The sequence below is a fragment of the Hyposmocoma kahamanoa genome, unplaced genomic scaffold (genome assembly GCF_003589595.1).
Source record: "Hyposmocoma kahamanoa isolate Upper Pololo Valley unplaced genomic scaffold, ASM358959v1 100021, whole genome shotgun sequence".
Lineage (NCBI taxonomy): Eukaryota > Metazoa > Arthropoda > Insecta > Lepidoptera > Cosmopterigidae > Hyposmocoma > Hyposmocoma kahamanoa.
The window spans coordinates 15108076-15124730 of NW_020653200.1; the positions used below are offsets into that span (position 1 = coordinate 15108076).

The window sequence follows — 16655 nt, forward strand, 5'->3', positions numbered from 1 at the left end:
TGTGTCAAAATCAAAATCCCTTGTTTTTGCCATTTGTAATTCGTAATATAGACTAATTAGAACAAATTATTGTAGAGCTGGCTTCCTTGTCGTATTAATTTCGGTCTCTGATAGCCACAAACTATCCGCACATACTTAGGTGCCGGGTGTTTTATACGCAGATCCGCCACTACAGCTCGCAAATTTTAGGCTCTACATTGTCAATACGCCCGTCAATTGACAATATTTTATCATTACTTTGTTAAGGTACCAACGAGGAGATGCTGATTAGGTGCGAGACAGATAAGTAGAAGGTGACCTTTAGCTATGTTGTTGAACCATATTAAAAACAATATTGTTGTCTTATACTAACTATCGACACAAGTGTCTGTTTGTAATTAAGTATTTTGCTACAACAGTCACTTTCAGAAAAAGAAATAAATTTAGTCACATTTAGTTTGTATTACTGATTACTCCTTTCCATTCCTAGACCCTAGTTCAAGCTTGATTATATATAAGAAACAAAAAGTACATGTGTTTATCATCGCACATGTGTTTATTAACACGTTATCTAAGATTAACGCAAATACTTTCCGTAAATTTAAGTAGGTAGAAATAATTCTACGAAACCTGAAAAGAACATTTACCAACGGATATTAGCAAAGTAGTCTTACATGAAAGGGTCCCCCTCATAGAAATCATTTCCTCTACTACACTCCTTTGCATTATAGTGTTCTTTCAGTAGTCAAAATCTGACGGGCTATTTAGGAACGGCAGAACGAAAATGTATCGGTGTTATTGCTAATTAAATAAAATAGGTTATGCAACTGTAAATGCAGGACGCTAGGAGATGGCTTCATTCGCAGCGCTCCGTGCCAGAGCCTAATGAGCCCTTGTGCGCTAAGTTAGCACTAAAGACTTGCTCTCTTTGACCGACAGCAACTGCAACCCCGTTGATTGACTTTTGAGCCAGGATTGAATGTAATTTTGAAAACGTATTTCTATGCTACTTAGCAATACCCACGCTTAGCTAAACAAAAACATTATGGATAACAAAAGTTAACAAAAAACGTCATGTGCTCCATAGAGCTTTCTTTTTTAGATTAGATTCGGCTGGTGTGCCCTAAAATTTTTCTTTTTCTAATAGAGAACTTCAATACGACTCACCCAGTGACCCTATTTTGACGACGACTGCAAAGTGCTAATCGAAAAACAGTTACTAACACCCTTAAACATTTGCACAAGCACTCTACCGTTACTACCTACTTTATAACTAGACGATTGACATCTGCACACGCATTTTGTGGACAATATTGCAGTAACAGTGTTTCTGTGTAATGCAATAGACGCAGCTGAAGAATATAAAGAAATAAAGCCGTGGGCCTTGTGCTACTGAGTAAAAAAATGACATATTAGTCTATATAGGAATTTTAACACCAGTTTAATATTGCCTAGAGACGGAGATATTTTGACAGCAGTTGAAAATATGGATCGTAAAATAATCTTGGTGGCCTTGGCGATTTACCTGGTAGCGTGCGCGGCGCTGTCGGTGCATCACGAAGATCTTGCTGATGACGAATTCGAAACGCATATGGAGAGGGAGGGAAAAATATGTAAGCTTTATATTAATAAGATTTGCACAGATACTTAAGAGCTGTACAGCTCTTGTCTCCTCACTATTCGTATATTCATTGTCATCGTAAGTGGCATTAAGTTGAATTTAAATAATATTAAGTTTAAGCACGGTAGTCTGGTAAGGCTAAAATACAGACTGCTTTTAGCTTTCGTCTTGAGACTTTGACGAAACATTTCCAATGGCGGACTTCGTTAAATTTGAGTAATTTGTATGCAGGGGCAAATACAAGTATTATCATATATTTCCCAAAATACGTAATATCTAAGCAAAAATGTATAAAAAGATATAAAAAACGTATATATATGCTTTGCTTTAAACGCAATAAAAGTAAACCAGATAAGATTGAGTTTCATGAAAGATACGTACAACATAAATCAAAACACAGGAAGTGCAACGTCCCCCGGAAAACTATACATAAAATTAATCCTTTGCAGTGTTCCCGTTCGTCAGCATCGTGCGTTTCGCGAACACGGAATGCTCGAGTGGAAGTGCTATGAGTGGCACGTGTCTCGCGCGCCGTGAATGCAATAACCTCAACGGCACCCCCACAGGAACCTGCGCCTCCAGGAGAGGACGCTGCTGTGTTGGTTTGTTCTCTCTTTATTCTGCATATATAAATGTATACCTATTACAAGATATCAGAATGGTTCATGAGACTGACCATACATATTGTGTACAAGAATTTACACCTTATTTATTTGGTAAAAAGTACCTACTCTTAAGACAATCAAAAATGCACAACCGCACAATCCACTTTTTATTTCACGTAAGTAGTTTTTAAGAAACACTTCAAAATCTCCGATACCCAACAGATAAGAGTTGCCAACAATTTTATCCTTGATAAGGCAAAAGTTCAAGACATGTTATTGGTTATTTAATAAGCACAATGCTTTGATATATGACAAGACGTGATGATAATCTGTAATTCTATAGTGCAAAGATCGTGTGGCAGCACAACAAACGTGAACAACACTTATTTTACGAGTCCTGGGTACCCAGGGGCGTACTCGGGTGGGCAGGCCTGCAGCATCATCGTAAATCGATGCAACAACCAAATCTGCCAGGTAATCTATCCTATCTTAGTGCAACTTCATATTTATGAAGCCTCAAAGAACACAATATAGCACTGAAAAAATTAAATACGACAAATCACCAGTTTACCTGTACAATACAGTTGCGAATAGACTTCCTGGACTTGGTGCTGGCTCAACCCGACGGCGACGGTGTGTGCACCACGGACTCTGTGACTGTCACTGGCGGTAACACCGTGGTGCCAATTCTCTGCGGCGATAACACTGGTCAGACTATCTTTGTCGACTTCAACGGGAACACTGCCATAACGATCACTGTCAGTGCCACCTTGGCGGCCACCTTCTCCAGAAGGTGGAATATTAAATTTACACAACTGGGTTGCGACTGTCCAGGCATAGGTGAGTTACTGTGCTTATCCTGCTTTAAGGAGTAGTATAAATAAGTCCAGTACCATAGCTACCGCTTAGCAATCAGATTTCTCCCCCAGACGACCTTGAAATAGGACTAAATAAAAGAGTATAACCTATACCCATTAACAATGTTACCGTCTTTTGACCAGCACCAAACGGTTGTCTACAATACTACACGGGCGTGTCAGGCACAATTAGCAGCTTTAATTACGGAACAGGCGCAAACACAGCACTTAGTGCTTCGCTGGTTACGGGCACCCGACAGATAGCGAATCTCAATTACGGCATATGCATACGAATGGAAGCTGGTTACTGCGCTATACAGTACTCTCAGGTAAGCAAAAAAGTAAAATCACTATTTAAACTTACCTAATAAGATAAAATACCTATAAATTACTAGATATAAAGAACAAATGCTGGGTAGATACACATTTGTTGCAATTACCTGTGGGAAAGAACGATCGATATTTCAATCCTCGCATAGAAATCTCGCACTTTATGTCGCTCTCGCGCAAGTCGCGCCTTATCGTGCTAGCCCTACAGGTGGTTTGATGAATTTATCTATGAACACTCAAAGTGGAGATCCCCTGAAGACTCAGCAGTAAACATCTATACGGTAGGAACAAAAGGTGCGAAGTAGTGGCGCCGATTACGAAATAAACCAAGTATATGTTTATATTTCACTGTTCCCTCGTCGATAAAATGCAGTGGTTTCTACATTTGAAAGTAATATGTGACATGTACAATTTGCACTAGACGTCAAACATGTACTCATTCACGGTGACGGGCGACGTGGAAGGCGCCGACAACACGGTACTGGGGACGCCCGCAGGCGCAGTCACAGGCACCGCCTGTACCACTGACTTTGTGATCATCCCCGACCCTGTAGACACAACCACCGGGTTATCAGTCGGCAATGATCGTTTCTGTGGACTTGGCTTTATGCCGGTGCAGAGTAAGTGACTTCAGCCAGTTTCTTTTACTATTGATATAGTGCGCATTTCGACTGCGACATCACGCATTTTCTGTTTGTTCGATTGAATCAGAATTTTGTAAAAGTTCTCCGAACGAACGTTCGTGTTTTGTTATTTTAAATCAGAAGTTACAAGTTGTTTAAATATACTTTTTCAGTCGTGATACATAAACTGCCAGATCACATAAAATCGTTAAATGTGTATATCTGTACTAAGATTCAGTAAAAATTGTAAATATACTGAACTAATTTATAATATAAACTGTCTCCGTGGCCAAAAGGTTACCGTGCTGGTCTGCCATGCAGATATCCCGGATTTGATTCCGGAGCCGGAAGAAATATTTGTATAACCTACATTTGTGTGAGCTTGATTGTAATTTGTGGTTGTCTATGTGCGTCCATGGCACCTGCCATACAGTTTCCTTAGTGCGGGGCTATAAGTGTGTGCGTTGTATATGTACCTACCTATGCTGAAATAATTTACTAACTTTTAATGATTATAATAGGCTTTCAATTCTTCTGAAGCGTTAGAGAATATAATTGTATACTTAAGAATTTGCATTTCACCGAAATTAATTACACTTCGCATATAAACAAAATTGTTAAACCTGCTTGGTTTCAATGGGAACATCCTGGCCGCTGTATGGTAGATGCGACAGTTATTCAAATAACTGTCAAAGTATTATTTGTCTGTGCCAGTCTGTGCTTCTAAAATTATAATAGGTTATGGGTTAACTTTTTTTTTGGTTGCAAAAAAGTGCTATGGAAAATAAAAATCCTCCATCGGTAAGCCTACCGGCACTACAATCGTCAGCCACCATTAGCAAGCTGACCGGGAAAAATTTCAACACCTGGGTTTTCAGTATAGAGTGTCTCCTTACTGACCTAGACCTATGGGACGTTGTAATAGCAGATGTCGACCTAGCTGACCCTCTCGCCAAGCGAAAGGATGCCAAAGCACGGGCGAAGATTTGCTTATCCTGCGACGAATCCGGATATCCCGTAATAAGGTCAGCTAAAACTGCTAAACAAACCTTTGACTCCCTTAAAAAGGCGTATGCTGACAGTGGCTTGTCACGCAGACTAGGGCTAATGAAAAAGCTCTTAGCCAACGAATTTAGAGGAAACATGCGTACGTGAAAGAGTACGTGAACATGGCGTTAGCAACACAGCAAGAGCTACAGAGCATAAACGCCGCAATGGACGACGAGTTTCTTGCCATAATTATGCTCACTGGCCTTCCGGAGCGTTACCAGCCACTAGTCATGGCGCTTGAACACTCCAACACGAAGATCACATCAGAAAATGTTGTTGCTGCTCTCCTAAAAGAGGACTCGTCGAGGGTTGTACGCGCCTCTACAAGTACTAATGTACATAAACCAAATGAGCCTACTGCTCTACATGTTAAGAAAAACGTACAAAAGAAAAAACTATTTTGTTCGTATTGTAAAAAGTTAGGGCATGTTGTGAGTGAATGTAGAATAAAAAACAAGCAAGTTTCGGCAACGTGTATTTCAAATTATACATCACATATTACACTTTCATCTTGTTTCACTAACGCTCCTTCCACAGGTTCACAAGATTGGTAAATACGGCTATATACCTAAAGAACCGTATGCCTTCTCAGTCCTTGAAGAACAAGATTCCAGAAGAACTATGGACCGGCTACTAAGTCAATCTTTCTCATCTGAAGATCTTTGGCTGCCAGGCCCACGTTCTTTTGCCAAAAGAAAAAAGAAGTAAACTTGAACCAAAAACACAATCATGTGTGTTCACAGGTTACTCAACTGAGACCAAAGGCTACCGACTCCTAGATCCCCACAATCCGCGAACAATAATATTCGCTAGAGATGTTGTCTTCCTAGAGGACAAAACCTTTGAAACTGTTCCTCACACTTGTGTTGAATCCCATTCATGTCCACAGACACCTTTAATACAGTTTCATGTTCCACTCGATGATGAACCAGGCCCGTCACCACAGCCACAGCTTCAACCACAACCTGTGACCCCGGAGCCGTCACCTTTATTAGAAGGACCTGTAACATCCTCACAAGATGTTCCCGAACCTGAACTCATCGTAGAGCCCTCACCTGAACCTGAAAGAAGGTATCCAACCCGAATCAGGAATCCCCCCGAAAAATATGGAGAACAAAAGCTTTACATGACTTCAGATCTCGAACCGGAGACTTACACTGAAGTTACAGGTCATCCTCAAGAGGAAAAGTGGGTAGAAGCAATGCAGGCTGAACAATGCATTTGCCTGTCAGGTATATAAAAAAAAAAAAAAAAAAAAATAATATAAAAACATGACTCGTTATTAAAACACGGGACATGGGTTCTTGTCGATGACCAGTGAACAGGAAAACTACGAAATGTAAATGGGTGTTCAAAATCAAAAAGGACACAAGTGGACAAGTCACCAAATACAAAGCCAGATTAGTTGCCAAAGGTTTCACCCAAGTAGCTGGAGTGGACTACGGCGAAACTTTTTCTCCGGTCGCTAGACTGTCGTCAGTCCGAGTTCTACTGGCATTTGCTGCTAAACATAAGCTGCAAGTAGAACATCTCGACGTCGAAACCGCGTTCCTGAATGGTGACCTAAATGAGGAAATTTACATGGAACAACCAGAAGGCTTCTCTACCGACCCAAAGGGCAAAGTATGCCTACTTAAAAAGGCTTTATACGGTCTTAAACAAGCTCCACGACAATGGAACATCAAAGTGTGCGAAGCTATGCACAAACTCAGCTTAAACCAAGCAACAAATGAGCACTGTATTTACTACAGACGAGATGGTAATGATATTCTCGTAGTTGCTGTGTTTGTTGACGACTTCTTCATTGTCTGTACAAATGACATCATGAAGAATGTTTTTAAAAATAAGCTCAAGGAGCAATTTATAGTTAAGATCTTGGTATCCTCAAGGACTGCCTGGGGATGAGAGTTAAACAAACTACCGAAGAAATAACTCTCGACCAAACCAAATACATTGAAAAATTAAATCATAAGTTCGGCATGACAGATGCAATTTCGGTGACAACTCCTTTGGAACCTGGCATCAAACTAACGCTGCCTACAAAGGAAGAAGAAGAAGAAGTCCCGTACCAGGAACTTATCGGCTCACTAATGTACATTTCCATTTGTACGAGACCAGATATTGCTCACACAGTCTCTTACCTCTCGCAGTTCAATGCACATTACGGGGGGGTACACTGGAAGGCCGCTAAGCGTGTTCTTCGGTACCTTAAAGGCACCAAGGATCACCGACTACATTTTAAACCATCAGGTCAGTTCCAACCCGTGTGTTATGTTGATGCCGACTATGGAAACAATCTTGTGGACCGACGTTCATACACCGGTTTTGTATTTTTATAGAACGGTACCCCTATATCATGGGAAGCTCGCAAGCAGCGTACAGTAGCACTTTCCACGACAGAAGCCGAGTACATGGCTCTGGCGGAGGCTTGCAAGGAGGCTATTTACCTCAAATCGTTCATAACCGAAGTATTCGCCGTCACTCCACAACCCATCATCATACACACTGACAATCAAAGTTCTATCAAATTAGCACACAATAACACTTATCATGCACGCACCAAACATATTGACATTAAACACCACTTCATCCGCGACTCACTTATATTACATAATCTTCACCTGAAATACATACCCACACAAGACATGATTGCGGACATTTTCACAAAACCGTTGCCGAAACTAAAGCACACCAAATGTGCACACTTATTAAGTTTAGGTTAAGGTTTTCTTTGTATGTATATAGGGTGTGTAAGTTAGTCATAGGTAGGTGTATATACAGGTTGATATTTTTATATTCAATGTTTATTGGTGTGCAGTGTTTTATATGTATAATTTAAGTGTGTGTTCACTTTGTTATTGCCAACAGGATGTTCACATTGCGGGGGGGTGTTAAACCTGCTTGGTTTCAATGGGAACATCCTGGCCGCTGTATGGTAGATGCGACAGTTATTCAAATAACTGTCAAAGTATTATTTGTCTGTGCCAGTCTGTGCTTCTAAAATTATAATAAAAATAAATAAAGAGCGTCCGTTTGTATACTCAGCCACAGCTTAACTTTTACAAATTATCATTTTTTGAGACTGTAAATATAAAAATTAAAATATAATTTTCAAAACAGAATTGTAATATCTTTTTTTCTATGACTCACTGTGCACATAAAAGATATAAATGTTAAAAGGTTTTTGAGCTTAGTAAAAGTATATGGTAGGTCAATGAGTATAAACTTAATAAGTGCATAAAGTATTTGAAAACGCTTCGTGTTAGAAATGCATTGTCTTTACTGCCGGTGATTGCAAGATCTTGGCCGCGTTCTTCGTTACGTTTATAAAAGTAATCCATAAGTGACATTTAAAGATTTTGATGGACGTCGATTACAACGTCCATGGTCCCATATTGTAGTCCCGAAGTAATTAAAATATGTTTTATACATATGATTAAGTCCCGAAATAATATTAAATAACGTGTGAAAATCGTGAACCTACCTATATATGTATAACATTGGTAGTAAATAACAATTTTGTTTTGATTACAGCTGGAGCGAAACCGTTTGTTCTGTATGTAGTTACAGACGGCGGCGAGGGCGCCACTGCCGCCTCCCCGCCGGACATTGCCAATAGAGGATTCTCTCTAGCTTACACACAGACAGCGTGCTAAAGCATTTCTTGCATTGTTACAATAAAATGCTTATAAAAAGATTATTATTATATCACTTCTACAAAACGGAATAAAAATGTACAGTCCAGAGCACGTCAATCTTGACACTTTGTACCGTTCTTATCGTAAGCGGCATAGAGTTGGATTTAACTCTTAAGTGTCAAGGTCGACGTGCTCTTGACTCTGTACCATCGAACGATAAATTAAACTTGAAAGGAAGACTTCAATAGCATTCGTGTCAATTTTATAATTGTTTTCTTTTCGATCATGTTAAAATAAATGAAAAATAGTTTGTGTAACATAATAGCGTCTAATTTCATTATTCATAAACAGTAATCACAATATTTTAATACTCTATGAGAATACTCTAAAACATTATGACTCGTGGTACTTCAAGCTTGAGTATCATAAAATTACAACAAACAAAGTGAACAACGTTACAATTAGCTAACCTACAATATTTCTACAACGACTTTATAGTTTCCGTGGACGAGATTGGAAATGACACATTACAATTGACCATATAGCTTAGATATTCCTTTTGATTTATATCACATTGCATATTGTTTAAGTACTGTTATAAATTAATTAAAATTACTTCAGTGTCCAGGGCAATAAACTATCCGTACTGAACATAAAAAATCTCGCTGAAAATCAGTTGTTAATGGCATTAACGGCCAGAACTCGGCCCCGTTTCTGTTGTATCATGTTACTCATTTCGTCGAACCATTTGCCAATCTTGGTGTGGTTTCTTAAATCTTGGAAGGCCGTGCACCCTTCGATGCTGCTCAGGACTCCGTATACAGTGATGTCGGCAAGATTCGGCTGCTCTCCTCCTAAAAATGGTGTGCCTTTCTGTTGGACAGCCTTCATCCACTTATTCGCCGCGTCGTACAATGCCTGACGCGCATCTTCAATATGGTGTCTGCCGAAAAAATTTAAAAGAATTTGGACGTGTAAAGTTGGGTTTCCACGAGTTCACACCAACTCGCCGTGAGAAGAGGGCAGCCTGCACAAACGCGCACGGGCCCGCCTACGAGGGCCCGTCGGATCTGCCGCGTATCGGTACCTTCAAAGGCACGGCGCGAGATCACGTGCTTTCGGCAATTATTCTTTGTTTGACAGTGTTAATTTGGATGATTATTATGAATTGGTAATTAAATTCAACAAAATGTTAAGAATTTATCTCACAATTCAAAAATGGCTGCAGTAATAACTATGCCTTCTTGACATGATATTTTGAAACGGTAGTTCAATCCAGATTAGAGCTCTCGACATACACCCGAATAACGACATCGTGCGCGTCGGCCCGAGGCGGCCTATAGACTCACCTCTTGAAATCACAGGCCATGGGAAGCAAGCATACCAAGCTGCATCTTAATGCTCAATGTATAAGTACACATTGTTTTGTATGTTCCAAAACCTCTTAACTATCTCGTTTAAGCTATAATCGTAATACTTACCTAGCTTTAAGCCTTTTAGCAATTATCCACATAGCCGCAGCACCGCCGTAGACCATCAGAGCGCATTCCCAGGCAGGGAAAGAATTCCGCCATCCTCCAGCTTCTTCAAACCACTTGAAGGTTTCTAAGGCTTCGAACATGGTACGGTACACGTTGGGCGATAATGTATGAACGAGGACTTTGTCTGCCCATAGTCGCCATTCACGCTCCTCGCTGAAAGTCAAAACTAAGTACATAGCACACAGGACACAAGGTAATCTTGGCAAGGCTGTAGCTATGAAATAAACGACAACATCTATCTGTTTCTTATTATAGATAAGTAACAGCTTTACTGCTGCCCACACCGCATCTTGACTGTCGATGGGTTTTTTTTTGCGAAGCCTACATATAAATATATTAGTTGTGGTGGTGATTGTGGCGCATGTGCACGCGAAAACATATTACTTTGAAGAATAGACCTCAATTACAACACAATGCGGTGCCTACACTTTACTCAATTGCGTCTGTTGGTGATATTTTACGGCCTGTAGTCAGCCATACACATACGTACTGAGATTGATACCTTTAACTTAACATGTTCTCAGTACTTAATAAAATTCAACAACTTACGCTTCCGCTTTTGCTTCTTTTTGATCTGGCACTGGTGCGTTGTGCATGACAAAGTATCTATTTGCAACCTCGGAAACTGGCTTCCCATCATCAGCAGGGAACTGATTGACTGGATAGAACTTGACGATTTCAGTCAGCGGCACACTCTTGTCTCGCATGTATGTCTCCAGCACTGATATTATAGCTGTACTGTCTAACATTTGCTGAAAACAAGTTTCATTTGTTATTTAATACATTTGTGTAGTTGAATATCAATAGTAGAATATTTAAAAAAAAAAATAGAAGATATTAACAAAAATACTTTATTGCACAACAGGAATGTATATTACAACAACATATAGATTACAGTTATACAATACAGCTGAGCATAATGCTAAGCTTACTATTATTATCTCTGGAAATTAACATACCTGATATCCACCATCAACCTTCGCTAGCAGTATTGGCACCTTCTTATACCCGGACCACTTGATGGCCTGGCGCAGCACAGCGTCCACCTCGACTATCTCATAGCTGATACCTCGCGAGTCCAAGTATGCCCTTACTTTGCAACAGAATGGGCAAGTTCTGAATTGGAACAGCACCAAGTGGAGATTACTATTGTCTGCTTCATTAAGTATCTGTAAAATGCAAATAGACAAAATTTGGAAATGTTAAATAATTATTATATTAAATTTTTAAAGTTTGAACCTGTTAAACAATAGTTCATACTTAAGTAAATAAATATGAACTGAATCATAAATTCAATCAATTAATTCCTAGAAAGGTGTGTGAAAACTACATAATCAATAATAAGAGAAAGATTTCGCAGTCCAGAGCCGTTGATTTAAAATTAAAATGCACCTACTGAAGTGGTCGTGTTTTCTTAGAGTCTCTGTTCTCATTTCTGGGTACATAGTAATAGGTAATTTTTAAGATATATGATAAATATAACAAACAATCAAATTTGCTATTGCAGATCTTACATAATGTAAAATGGTGATTTCAAAATTACAATTACAAGGTAATAACCAGAAATGAAATAGATAGTAATTTAGTTCTATACTAGATACTCAACAAGCACCAAGGCCAGACACTGTTGCTGCAAAATAGTAAAAGAAGAAAGTAAAGTTAAAAAGGTGACAGAGCTGAAATGAAAATACTATTAGAATTTTTTTTTGTAAAGAAAATCTTGTAAGAATGTTGTGTGACGTGACAAGTAAGTTGTGTGGCTGGTGGGAAGCTACACTCCTGTCCACAACACTTGCAGTGCCACTCAGAGCTTCAAATCGCAAAGATCTGAATTCTTACTGTGAATCAACCAGTGAATATTTATCACCATATCCAACACCTTCTAAAAGAAACAGGAAACAAAACAAATCAACATCTCACAACACCTTTTGGGATTGTTTTAACAAAGTGGCAAATGAAAATAATATCCCACAGTGTCAGAATCATGAAAATAATGAGAAGTTTTTTGTTAAGTGAAATACACATGATAAAAATCTTATATAAATACAGAAATGACCAATTGCAACAATATTTAAAAGAATTGCTAATTTATTATAATTCAGTTTCAATATTCATTGAGTTGTCTATTTGCTGTACATCATGACGCAGTTATATAATTAAATATTTGTTTATCTTTGCATTGTATAGCATTTACTTAGCATAGCACTTACTATAAAGATAACTAACAACATTGACATCACGAAAATAAGCGTAAGTATGACCACTCCAGCGATAGATCCAGATGTAAAAAAGCATGAAGGTTAGACAGGTAATAATCGGCCTAACCTTGTAATGTGGTTGATACTCGGGAGGTTCTTTCAAAAATGCGTATTCTTGATTCTGTCCTGGTGCCGGGATCATGTAGGGTTTTTTAACGTTTACTTTGTAGTGTGTATAGCCGCCATAGCCAGCCCCCACAAGGACACCGACACTTGCACTAATCAAGGTAATTTTAGCTGTCGAATTTGGGCGCCGGTCCTTTGTTGAGTACAGAATTTTAGTAATGTTTACATTTTCTTTCAGAGATGGTAATATTACTTTTCGCAGTATCGTAAATGTAGGACGCCACATTTTACAGCGATACAATCTTTTACATTAGGGTACAAAAGAAGTTTTGAATTTTGCAATTTTCCAATATTTTGCAATATTTTTTTTTGTTTTGTTTCTGGCACTTCGCGGTTTGCGTTTGTGCCACTGCAAAACGGGGAAACTGAACTTATTTACGGAAAACAATGGGAAGGAAAATAATTTGGAAGATAGAATCCCACACACAATAGAAATATATAAACGTACTGTATTGAAAATTGAAAGAGAAATGTCAACGTTTTAGGGACGGGTGTAACAAATCGTATATAGTTATTGAATCTATAGGTATATTGTGGCAATATCGAATATCCGATATCGTGTATTTTAGAAAGAGACGCATCGCGTATTTTATAGCGATGACGAATCAAACCGAGCGATTACAGAGTGCATAACAACACGAAATCGCATATTTTGCCAAACTATATACCGATATTGCTTCGTATCAAACATTCGCTGAGTGAAATATGTTATAGCAAATGTTTTTTGTGCATCTTCGAAACTGTATATTATATCAAAAAAAGTTAATTTTTTAATGGATGTGATTGCATTCTGGCGTAACGCATACCCATCCAATGGTGGACGATACGATTTAATCAAACGGCAAGATATCCAATGATATATAGTTTCGAATATCAATAACGGCAATGTATGCACCAAAGCAGCGCACGGCGCGGCTGCATCCAGGAATATATAGTTTCGAAATCCGATTTCGAATATCGATATATAGTTTCAATACGATATTCAGAAAAAGCTATATTAACCATACCTACAATGTTTTATAGATGTGTAAGCATTGACTTACAAATAAATGGACGACGCCGACGGGTCTAATACAAAAACCACGAAAAAAATGTCCCAAGTCAACCTATTTAAACGTAGTGATATGTAAAGGAATATGAAAAAGCTAAGACGTTGAATTTAAATTGTAATGTCATCGCAGTACTGTCTAATTTTGCTTGCGTCGCTGTCAGAAGAAACAAACGAAGACTAAAGCGTGAATGACGCTCTGTATACGATTTTCACGCCCTATAAGTTCGGACACTTTTTAGCGCGGACCCGACGTCCATATAATTGTAAGTCAATGTGTGTAAGTAATATTTTATATTATATTGTGTGAGTAATATTACAAAAGTGATATCACGCGACAGGGTAATGTGATATGATATCAGGCATCACTGGAAAATTATGCATTACACATAAATAATCGATAATTCGGAATAAAACAGCTGAGATTGTGATTTCATGTGCCGGTCATGTTGAGCTGAGTAGCGTTCGGTCATTAAAATTTCCATTTAAAAATTGTATTTTTCAGAAAAATAAGCATTTTTCTAGATACTTTTTCAATATTTTTTCTTTAATTTTCACAATTGACGTTGACACCTGTCGAAAGTTGATGTTACTGAACGGAAACGATGAAGCCAACTACAAGTGGTGGTGTGGAAGTTTTTCGCTGTTGTGAAATCGTTTTAAATCTCGTTTTTCTTTAAGTGGCCTTGAGCTAAACAAGTTTATAAAACGTACGTAATAAAGTATATAAATAATTCAAGCTATAAAACTTCAAGAGAGATTTAAATACGTAGAATGTCATATGACCTTTCCAAATTATATTTTTTCAATTTATCGGGAATTTTTCCGGAAAATTTCCACTATTTGAATATTTTTGGAAAGTTATCCAACAGTAGAGCTGAGCCAGAGAAAAAGAGGAATTTTTACATTATGAATTCTATTTCATTATAGGGCGCTCTCTCGGCGTTCTATATCAATATTAATAGCGCCATCCAGCGAGTTGACCTCGTACTACTTGATGGAACCTTGCATACCAGGGCATAGTGTTAAGTAGCGCTGCTCGCCAAGTGTCGCTACTAACACCCACCACCCGGCCCGAAATAGTGCGCGTGATGCGTAATGTATAATGTTATGTGTCATAGTAATATTACGGAGTGATGTTTATGATGCGTGATGCGTAATGTGTGATGGTAATATTACGAAGTGACGCTTATGATGACACATTACTTTTTTGTTTATGTAATGCGAGTGATGTTGTATTACACTGTAATGCAAAGTAATGGTAATATCACGGAGTGATGTTTACGACATGTATTATTTTTAGTCTGCGTGATGGAAGTGATAGTAATGTTACGCGTAATGGAATGTGATGGTAACGGCGCCTAATTTGGAATGTTACTGTATTACGTTGTTTGTATTACTGCCCAATTTATTTATGAACTTTCCAGATGTTATAAAACAATTAAATTGTAGACAATTTAAAATGAAATGGCCCAATTTGTTATTAAATGCTGTTACAATGTTTTGATTTTTTACTTGATAATTTAGAATGAAAAGTTTAACTAATGCCAGAGGGTTCTTAATATTGCGTAACTTTTGTTTGTCCCTCTCGAGTAATATAGCTCTTATTTATAATGCAAATTTCACTTCTAAAAATGCGTTATATGTTGTGCTATAAAACGCATCTCTTTTTAGTTAGACCAGCCTTTCCCAAAGTGGGCGATAACGCCCCCTTGTGGACACTGCAGGCCTAAAGGGGGGCGGTAAGAGACCCAGAAAAAAAGGGGGGCGTTGTGTAAAGGCTTAGAGGGAGATTTGAAATTTCATCTAGGTTAGACTCCTAGACACCGACTGAACTCTCGACTATCGACTACAACTTGTGTACATCAACTAATATTAATTAAGAGATTGCTCAAACTAGCTCGGTTAGATATTTCTCTTCGTGTAGTTCATGTCTGTCCTGTTTAATTGAATAAATAAAATAAAAATCATGTCAATCGATCGCTCCGTTTCAAAATGAAAGTAGACACAAACAAATAAATAAAAAAGCAACAGACACAGTTTCGCATTTTAATAGTTATTAGTATTCATTTCGTAGACGGAATCATGTTGAAAAGACGGGCAATCATGTTTTAACAAGTTTTTGTTAAACAACCGGATTTGTGCATCTCTGTATCAATCGGCTGGTTCATAGAATACTTGTTGAATACGATTGAGTGTCGAATGAGATAAACGAGCATGTTTGTCTTATTCCTGTCGGTGCGTGCTGCTTATGCAATCCTATATAAACAAGTAATATTTATTTTATTTTCATTTGCGGTTTCGCGCGTAATACATAAGCAGTACTGAAGTTCAATACTTACTTACGTATTAAATGAAGTAAAAAAAAGGAGAGACGGCAATACTGTGCGGAATATATTAAATTCGGATTCATTGAAAATCCCACAAACCCATCGCGCCTTCGTGCCTTCCATGTCTAAAAACATTTTCGAATGCAAGATCATTTGAACAAAATGCATCCAGATAAGAAATACAAGAATGTAGCATATTTTCAAGACCTAGAAAAGAAGCGTAATACTCAGCCAAGTGTAATAAATCTCTTTTCGGCAGCTGCTAAGCAAGATGACGACGGACTTCGAGCTTCGTACACTATCTCTTTGTTAATGAAGAGTTAATTTTACCAGCAATAAAGGAAGTAATAACTACTGTGCTTCATAAACCGGCCGCAGATATTATCCTAATAATTACTTTGAGTAATAATTCTGTGCAAAGACGAATTGATGAAATGACTGAAAACATTGAAGAATAATTGTGTAATCATCTGAGGACTGGTCCATTCTCAATTCAGCTCGATGAGTCCACTTTACCAACTAATGAAGCATTGTTGCTGTCTTACGCGAGGTTTATTAAACATGAGAAAATATGTGAAGAACTATTGTTTGCTAGAAATTTAGAAATCGATACAAAAGGCGAATCCATATTCAATACATTGGAAAAGTT

General features: G+C 38.2%; 2 protein-coding genes across 2 annotated transcripts; one reads left to right on the forward strand and one right to left on the reverse strand.

The window, feature by feature from the left end:
• Positions 1-1364: 1364 nt before the first annotated feature.
• On the forward strand, positions 1365-8798 carry LOC113226857. Its single transcript, XM_026459642.1, has 7 exons — positions 1365-1592; positions 2050-2202; positions 2549-2679; positions 2790-3045; positions 3207-3391; positions 3814-4012; positions 8600-8798. Exons 1-7 carry the CDS (start codon positions 1466-1468, stop codon positions 8719-8721), a joined length of 1173 nt encoding a protein of 390 aa, XP_026315427.1. The 5' UTR covers positions 1365-1465; the 3' UTR covers positions 8722-8798.
• A 222-nt stretch (positions 8799-9020) lies between these two features.
• On the reverse strand, positions 9021-13012 carry LOC113227101 (prostaglandin E synthase 2). The gene is made up of 5 exons (XM_026459976.1): positions 12570-13012; positions 11204-11413; positions 10794-10996; positions 10185-10397; positions 9021-9646 (listed from the first exon to the last, which is right to left on the reverse strand). The coding sequence occupies exons 1-5, from the start codon at positions 12852-12854 to the stop codon at positions 9376-9378; spliced, it is 1182 nt and encodes a 393-aa protein (XP_026315761.1). The 5' UTR covers positions 12855-13012; the 3' UTR covers positions 9021-9375.
• Between the last annotated feature and the right edge of the window lie 3643 nt (positions 13013-16655).

Bases quoted from the DNA above. Each gene is read 5' to 3' on its own strand.
- LOC113227101 (XM_026459976.1), bottom strand. From the start codon at position 12,854: ATGTGGCGTCCTACATTTACGATACTGCGAAAAGTAATATTACCATCT. The intron at 11,414-12,569 runs GTTAGGCCGATT...TGCATTTTACAG, and splicing joins AGTATCAACCACATTACAAG to ATACTTAATGAAGCAGACAA. The intron at 10,398-10,793 runs GTAAGTTGTTGA...TTTGACTTTCAG, and splicing joins AAAGAAGCAAAAGCGGAAGC to CGAGGAGCGTGAATGGCGAC.
- LOC113226857 (XM_026459642.1), top strand. From the start codon at position 1,466: ATGGATCGTAAAATAATCTTGGTGGCCTTGGCGATTTACCTGGTAGCG. The intron at 1,593-2,049 runs GTAAGCTTTATA...AATCCTTTGCAG, and splicing joins GGAGAGGGAGGGAAAAATAT to TGTTCCCGTTCGTCAGCATC. The intron at 3,392-3,813 runs GTAAGCAAAAAA...AATTTGCACTAG, and splicing joins GCGCTATACAGTACTCTCAG to ACGTCAAACATGTACTCATT.